Source organism: Vigna umbellata, chromosome 2 (assembly GCF_029865625.1).
Source record: "Vigna umbellata cultivar VRB3 chromosome 2, Vumbellata_1.0, whole genome shotgun sequence".
In the NCBI taxonomy this organism is placed as follows: domain Eukaryota; kingdom Viridiplantae; phylum Streptophyta; class Magnoliopsida; order Fabales; family Fabaceae; genus Vigna; species Vigna umbellata.
In genome coordinates, this window is record NC_142166.1 from 13026767 (window position 1) to 13035613 (window position 8847).

Genomic DNA, 8847 nt, shown 5'->3' on the forward strand with positions numbered 1-8847 from the left:
AAGGAAGTGAACAACCTTCTAGCAATGAGGAGGCAACAACCACAAGAGGAGAGGGGCAAGGTTTTAAGGAGTTCTTTGACCTTGAGAGAGCCTCTAGATCCCTTGATCCAGGAGAGCAATGAAGGAATCCCCACCACCATAAACCAACCAAAATAGAGTTCTTTTTAAATTTCCTGTACTTTAAATTATTGCACTTTAATTTCACTTTTTCAATTTTGTGTTAGATTAGTTGTTTGATAAGCTAGTGTGCATGTTCTTATGTAATTTAGTATAAGATGTAAATACCTTTTTGGAACATGGTTGGAGTAGGAACTAGTAGAAAAAGAAAAGAAAGATACACTATTGAAAATTGTTTTCAAAAATTGAGAATGAAGGAAAGAATGAAAAGCTATAACAAAATTTGACACAGTACAAGACATTTTATGGCTAAAGGTTGTCATCGAGTAGTTAATATGACCTTGTGATGGATTAAGCATCACTTGGCGATGGTCAGGTACCACCTTCCATAGGTATAAAGCTATATACTAAAGGTTTGGTACTACCTTCCAAAGATATAAAACTGCCGAGGGTCGGGAGCTACATTCTAGAGGTCGAGTGCTATTTTCTAAAGGTTGAGATCCGATGTTGGGAGCCGAGTACTACCGGCTGAAAGTTAAGTGCGGTTCGTTGTGAGTGTTATATGTCTTATGTCGAGTGCTACTTTGCCAAGACTAACCGTTGCCTGTTTAGGACCACATGCATCTTACTAAGTGTGTACTGTCTATCAGGATTTAATGTTGTCTACCGATAGCAGATTACCACTAGTCTTTAGGGTGCATGCTTCCTGCAATATTCATGTGTCACTTGTTGAGGATAATGATGAATCACACGCTATATAACTTAGCCAAAATTAAGTAAGAGAGTTACTCCCTCCACCACCACACACTGCTTCATGCACCTCCCTGCTCCTCTTTTTGTCCTTCAATAATATTTAAATGGATGTGAATATGTGTTGGATTCTTAAACAGATGTCAACATCCGTGGACGAATATCGACATCCCTTGAAGGACAAACGAATGTCGATATCCGTCCATAGATGTTGACATCCATTTAAGAATTGAGGGTCCACGATTGTTGACATCTGTCCAACCACATGTAGTGATTGCACAAGCTCTTCACACAATGGGTGGTCCAAATGTCTCTGATGCCTTACATCATTAACAGACTTCCTGGACCACTCTACAATTGCTCCAGTAACACTACACTACAGTGCTTTAATAATTCAAACTCAAATTTCTCAGTAATTAATCAATAGGGTTTCATGTGAAATTATGCTTATGCATGGTGGATAGATACGTTCAACCTAAAAGTGAAGTCAGGGAAGACATATCTTCTACATTTGATCAACGCTGTAGTGAATAATGAGCTCTTTTTCAGCATAGCAAACCACACCATGACAGTCGTTGAAGCTGATGTGCATATGTTAAACCCTTCAACTCCAACATCATTGTCATTAGTCCAGGACAAACCAATAACGTCGTGTTGAAGACAATACATAACTACATAAATGTTACTTTCTTCTTGTTAGCGAGACCTTTTTTCACCGGTAAGGGTACCTTTAATAGTTCCACATTAGTTGGCATTCTAGAATACGACATCGACAACCCTCCTTTGGAAACAGATTTGAAAAACCGTATCCCTACTGAAACCAACCCTTCCTTCCGTTAACAATACTTCCTTCGTTGCGAATTTCAGTAATAAATTTTGTAGTTTGAATAGTGCAAAGTACCCTACGAATGTGCCTCAGAAAGTTGACAGGAGTTTCTTCTTCGCGATAGGTCTCGGAAGCATTCTGTGTCCCAAAAACCAAACATGTGAAGGGCCTAATAAGAGGACAAAATTCGCTGCTTCATTGAACAACATATCTTTCAATCTCCCTTCGGTGGCAATTCTTGAACAACATTTCTCAGGGAAGGATAATGGGGGTGTTTACGCCATGGACCTTTCAGTTGTGCCTCCCTTCTATAGTACATACAGGTGTAGGAGCGTGGAGGTGTAGGGGTGCAGGGAGATTTAGGGTTTTAAAAAAGGTAAATAAAAATTAAATGGTAAAAGTTAAATTAACATAAATAATGGGAAGGTGTAAGGAACACTTGGGTGTGGTGGAGGAAGCAACTCTCATTAAGTAACCATCAAGTAAATAGATCATTGGGCCACTGGACCCCACCCATGCCCATTAAGGTAAGGACCCATAAGTATCAAACTATGTTATAAATACAATCGTAATCGAAGTTTGTATTTAGGTTTAATACCTATTTTGGTCCCTCGGTTTGTAGCGTCTTTTCAAAGTTGTCCTCCCTTTTTTCAAAAGTTCACTAACATTCTACTTTTTTCAAAAACGGTGCACGTTAGTCCTTTTTGCTTACGACATTAAAAAGACTAACGACAAACCTGCCCCCTAGCAAAAACTTGATGACTTGTACATTTATTGATGTCGTGGCATGGTGAAGTCATTTGATGACTTAATTTTTTAGAATAAAAGTAAATGATGTGGAAATTTTGTAACAGAGGGTTAAAGAAATTGTTGATTCATCCTGTGAGCAAAGTTGTTGTTCCCAAAATTTAAAAGCAAAGGATTAGGGTTGTTGGTGATTCGTGTTGCAATGAGCAAAGTTGTTGTTCCCAAATTTAAAAGCAAAGGGTTAGGGTTGTTAGTGATTCATGCTGCAGTGAGCAAAGTTGTTGTTCCCAAATTTAAAAGCAAAGAATTAGGGTTAAGAATGACTTCTTCACAAAGTTTTTCTTCTTCTTCGAAGACATGGAGCAAATGATTTTCGCATTCCTCACATGGTGTTGTTTCGAGGGGAGTTAGGATAACCCTATTTGCCACTATGGTGATATTGTCGTAACGAAATTTGCTAGAACTACAAGGAATGTTGGGAGAAAATTTTGGGGATTTTATGTGTTGTTCTTGTAAAGGATGATTATCAGTTTCTTCTATAATTAAAATGAACAATCTAGGTTCGTGTAAAAAAGTTCGTTTTAGTCCTCCCAATGGTTTAAAAATGTTAAATGTGGTCTCCCTTTTCTTTAAAAATTGTGCAATGTTCTCCTTAACGTATATGACTATCATACATATTAAGGATACCTGACAAAATATACTATCAGATATATGTTTATGTTGAACGGATAAAGAAGATAATAGTTTATGCCATTGAGGAAGTTGTCACAAACCTAAAAGGTTTACTAAAGTTTTCATGACTAGCTGAAGGCTGCTTTAGTACTTCATTTTTCCTTGGTTGTTGATACTCTAGATGATACATGTGAGACTTCTTTGTTTAATGGATGTCTTTATTCTTAAATAGTGAAAGCCTCTTAGGATGCTTGCAGCATCATAAAAAGGAGGAGAATTCCTTTTTCCTCGCGATCTGCAAGTACGAGAAAAACCTTCATTCAATCTCAATTTCCTTTTTCCTCAACCTCAATCACACAACCGGTAAAGAAAACCCTCAAAATCCCAAATCAGAAAACCCCTAACACTACAAGAAAAATCGCAGTTACATACGGCCAAAATTCGTATATAACATCTAAAATCCGTATATAAATTGATGTTACATACGGATTACATTCAGACCAAAATCCATATATAAAAGAGGTGTAGATAAATTATATACGAATATATCCGTATATGATTATATACAGAAAAATCCATATATAATTACATACGAAAAAATCCGTATATAAAATCTATATGTAATTACATACGGAAAAATCTATGTACTTACATACGGAAAAATCCGTATGTAATTTATGGTTTTATAAAAAAAATAGGTGATTCCACATCTACATTCAATAGTTACGAGTTTCAATAGTTGATAAAAGTCAACATAACAGTCAACTTGCCGAAAACCATCTAATAGATAAAACATTTACAACTATTTAATAGAAGATTAATTCACTGAAACCTTTCAACATTTATCAAAAATAATACAGGTTTCAAGCTAAATGGTTTCTATATCCAAGAAAACACAATGCTAAAGTAAAAAAATTGTACAAGAAAATATATATAAGGATCCTATACTTGAATGAATAAATAAAATATCTGTCTAGAATGGTGAAATATCTACGTCTAAAGGCAGAGAAAGATGTTTACAACAACTACAATATCTTTTATGGATAGAGAAAGATGTCAACTAAATATATGTTGCGCTATTCTTTTTAAAACAAAATGTCTAGCCCATTGCTCAGTTTCCTATAATGTGAAATGTTATAAGAGAAGAAGCTATCACAATAGTTGTCAAAGCAGCAACCTGTACCCTGCAACCTGCAACCGCTCCAATACTAGCAGTCGTGTTAAAGCAACAAAAGCAATTGCCCCAACCTACAGTAATAAGTAAAAAAAGAAATACAATTAATAGTTTTAAGAAATTAATTGAAAGATTCTACACTTAACTCATTAAATTAATATAAATTTATTATATGTTAGCTTTTGTATGAGTCTATACATCAATTTATAATTTTGCAAAACTTCTCTCTTTATTGATATATTAACACGCCAAATAAGTCTATATATAAGTTGATTTTTATTTGCGTGGAAGACTTTTTTTTTCTTATTTTCTTTTCTTGAGAGTTTTTATCTAAAACTTTATGAAAAGAAATTCAACTAATTAATAACAATTGAATCCAAATGCAACAAGATTATACTAAAATCACAAGGTACATTCACACGCTCATACATCCAAATATAATTAATTTTGCAGCAATCCGTTAATACTTTTAATATAATATACTAATAATCCCAAAGAAAAAAGTTTATTACAAACTATCTAATTAATATATATATATATATATATATATATATATATATATATATATATATATATATATATATATAATATCAATTATGACTAACATCCCATACAATAAATATATATGCCCTACATCCACACTATACAAATATATATTAAACAACATTTAAACCAACTAATACAATAAAATATTTTTGTAGCATTTGAATCAAAACAACAAACAATTTTTTGCAGGATTTTTATATCAAAACAACAAATAATTTCCCGCAACATTTTTATCAAAACAGCAAAGAATTTTCAGCAGCATTTTTATACCCAAAGAGCAAATAATTTTCTGCAGCATTTGAATCAAAATAGCAACAGTTTTCAGCAGATTTTTATTATGAAACAAGAATAGTTTATGCAGAATTCTGAGAGATGAATAAAATAGAATTAAGGGGAAAAACAGAAGTTGTACAAATATAATATTTTACAATATACAAACCTGGTATGGTCATAATTTAATTGATGGCATGCTTTTAGGTTATGCAAACGTGGTCTTCTTACCAATAGAGAGAGGGGAGAAAAAAATATCAATGTTATCTTTTAGTGTCTTTTAGTTAAAGATTTTATGTATTTTTGAGTAGTTTAGTTCTTCCTATCAGATTTCATCATATTTCCAACTTCTACCACCATATTTTCTTCAATAACTACCTATAGGTTTACCACTATATCTCAAAGTGTGTTACTTTAATTCATGGCCCCAATCATAATACTATTGAAGGCTTGCAAGGTACAGTTATCTCAATTATAATAGTCAATCTCCAATTAAACAGCAGTTAAGGTTGTTTACATACCTATGTTGTCCCATTGCATGGAACAAAAGGCCACGCAAATGATGAGCTCTGGAAAACCTAACATACAACACAAGTAATCAGCTGCGGATAAAGAGCAAACAGGCATAAAGTACTTCAAACTTTATAAACCAATTACCAGTTAAAATGCATGTGATGCCAATGATACCATTTCATTAACAACAATTACCTTCCATCAATTTGCAACATCTGACTTAAACATTCTTGAGCTTTTGTTGGCTTCGATATATCTTGATAGAACTGCCAAAAACCTCATGTTCAGAATAAATCTAGCAGCCAAAATAATTTAAAATACATAAAATGAAAGGCTAAAATCTGTGTCCCATAGTTAATAGATAATTTTATAAATCACACACTGATAGATCCTGATCAACTACCAAAATCACACATTCAGAACATTCAGAACAGGGTTAGTAACAAAGTCATCAAACAGAAAAGCCACCATTAAAAGGCATGAAAGACGAAACCTATTTTGTAGAGTTAAACTTAAACCTATAAGTTACTAAAGGAAAAATGCAAATGTAAACTAAGTTACTTAGCTGACATTAAATGGAAACTTTAATTCAAGTAGAATGAGTTAGTAGTATACGAGACAAAAATGTTATGAATGAAAGAAGTGATGAAAGATACTATTAGAGAACAGAGAGCATCCATTGATACAATAGATTGAGTCAAGTTATTATGTTCGTCCATTTTTTAAAAGTTTAGAGAGTCTCTTATTGAGTGTTCTTAAGCTCCCAAGTCTTACCTTTCAAGTAAATATTGGGTAGTTTAGTACCTCGAGTAATTATATGTACAATTTCTTTAAACTTATTATTAATGTCTTGGATTGGAGAATGTTTTGTAGGTAAATTTGTCCTCAATATTCATCAACAACTCGAAAATAACCATTAGAACTATCAATATCACTATTAAGAATCTATTTTCATCCTGAAAGCATTCCGTCCAAATTTGGTAATAACACTATTTATAGAGATTTTCTTAATGTAGTTTTGAATAAATATTATAAAAAATTATATTTACTATAAAGAACATTATTATATAAGTCACCATTTAATAAATATATATATATATATATATATATATATATATATATATATATATATTTCATTAATATAAAAAACATATATATAAAGTTTATTAATATATATACTAGGAGTGTTAGTTATTACACACCTCGTCGTGATATTTTTTTTTATTTTAAAATATCCTACTACTACTACTATTATTATTATTATTATTATTATTATTATTATTATTATTATTATTATTTTGAAATAGAATCAGTAAAACTAATTTAGTATAGAGAGAAAGTAATTGTCATATTTGTATGCATGGAAATCCATACAATTTTTATTTACAATTACAAATCATAAAAGAGATATCTACGTGTTTGGATGATAACTATGGAGAAAGTCAAAACAATAACTACAAATAGTATGAAAGACAAAACGCCATGTACGTGTTGGTTAATAGACATGTTAGATTACAACTAATTCTCTATTTTAAGAATTATAATAATTATAACCATTACCAAAATAGAAATGACAAATATATGAAATCAAAAACCATGTGGTTGATGCAACACTATATATAACTCAACATTCCAATCACTAAACACACCCAATTACATCTAACTTTTCTTATACTGACTTAAAATAAAATTATGAAGGGTTTGATTCTCTTTAGCATAATCTTTGCTTGTGGTTTTGTCGAAAATGTTGTTTCATACAACAATCAATTTCCTTATAGAACCATTATAAATTTTGGTGACTCTTTAAGTGATACAGGAAATTCTGCAACTAAGCAACCATTTAGTGCTAATAGTCCATACGGTTCAACATATTTTAAACATCCTGCAGGACGTATGTCAAATGGAAGATTGATAATAGATTTTATAGGTACTTATACCCTCTTTTCTATTCAAAAGATGACTTCAATGAAATTCATGCACAAGAAATCATATCACATAATATATATGTTACCAGTCACACATTCTTACTAACCCATGATCATTTTCCTTTTAGTCAAAGCATATGGGTTACCATTCTTGCCAGCTTATCTAAATTTAACGAAAGGACAACACGTTAAGCAAGGTGTAAATTTTGCATTTTCTGGTGCAACTGCACTTGATAAAAGCTTTTTTGATAAAAGAGGACTCGATGTACCAGCAGCTGCTTATGCATTAAATACTCAACTTGATTGGTTTCATAAGATCAAACCCTCGCTTTGTACAGGCAAAGAAGGTTTGATCATATCTCCTTTCATAAAGTTTCTACAACATATTTGTTTTTTGTTTCTCCATATAATTACTAACAATTTTATTTCCTTCTATGACAGACTGTGCTAATTTCTTTAAGAGCTCATTGGTTCTAGTTGGTGAGATTGGTGGGAATGACATTAATGCAATTATCCCACATAAAAATCTTACAGAAATTCGAGAGTTTGTTCCACATATTATTCAAGCGATTACAAATATGACTTCTGTAAGTTGTATCAAATATATCTTAAATTAGTTACAATAGTTTAATCAAACTTCATTTGAAATGTGATTGATCATATAGTAACTTGATTTTGGTTTCTGTTTCTATTATGTAGACACTAATTGAAGAAGGAGTTGTTGAACTAGTGATTCCAGGCAACTTTCCAATTGGGTGTAATACCTATGTTTTGAATGAGGTGAATAGTGATAAAAAGGAAGATTATGACGAATTTGGATGTTTGAGAAATTACAATGCTGCCATCAAGTACTATAATGACCAACTGAAAACGGCTATAGACGAATTGAGACACAAGAACCCTCATGTTAACATAACATATTTTAATTATTATAGTGCAGCTAGACGTTTATATGAAAAACCAGAACAATATGGTATGTTGTGCTTTGATTTTCCTTTTCCTTAGATGAATAATAAATAGTTATACAAGGTTGTTGCTATAATTTTGCTATTAATTTATGTAATGCAGGCTTTAAGGGTAAACCTGACACCTTCAAAGCATGTTGTGGAAAGGGTGGAAGATACAATCTTAATGAAGTTTGTGGATTTGGTGATTCAGTAGTTTGTGAAGCACCTGTAAAACATATAAATTGGGATGGATTTCATTTCACTGAAGCAGGTTATAGATCTGTAGCACAAGGACTTCTTGAGGGTCCTTATGCTACTCCTCCTCTTAAAACTCCTCCATTCAAGATACCAAAGGATTGA

The 8847-nt window shown here is 32.1% G+C and overlaps 1 protein-coding gene across 1 annotated transcript; it reads left to right on the plus strand.

Moving 5' to 3' along the window:
* The first annotated feature begins 7292 nt into the window (after positions 1–7292).
* LOC124826247 (GDSL esterase/lipase At5g45910-like) lies at positions 7293–8847 on the plus strand. Its single transcript, XM_047299031.2, has 5 exons — positions 7293–7542; positions 7669–7887; positions 7982–8127; positions 8240–8513; positions 8609–8847. The coding sequence occupies exons 1-5, from the start codon at positions 7308–7310 to the stop codon at positions 8845–8847; spliced, it is 1113 nt and encodes a 370-aa protein (XP_047154987.1). The 5' UTR covers positions 7293–7307.

Bases quoted from the DNA above. Each gene is read 5' to 3' on its own strand.
- LOC124826247 (XM_047299031.2), top strand. From the start codon at position 7,308: ATGAAGGGTTTGATTCTCTTTAGCATAATCTTTGCTTGTGGTTTTGTC. The intron at 7,888-7,981 runs GTTTGATCATAT...CTTCTATGACAG, and splicing joins GCTTTGTACAGGCAAAGAAG to ACTGTGCTAATTTCTTTAAG. The intron at 8,128-8,239 runs GTAAGTTGTATC...TCTATTATGTAG, and splicing joins CGATTACAAATATGACTTCT to ACACTAATTGAAGAAGGAGT.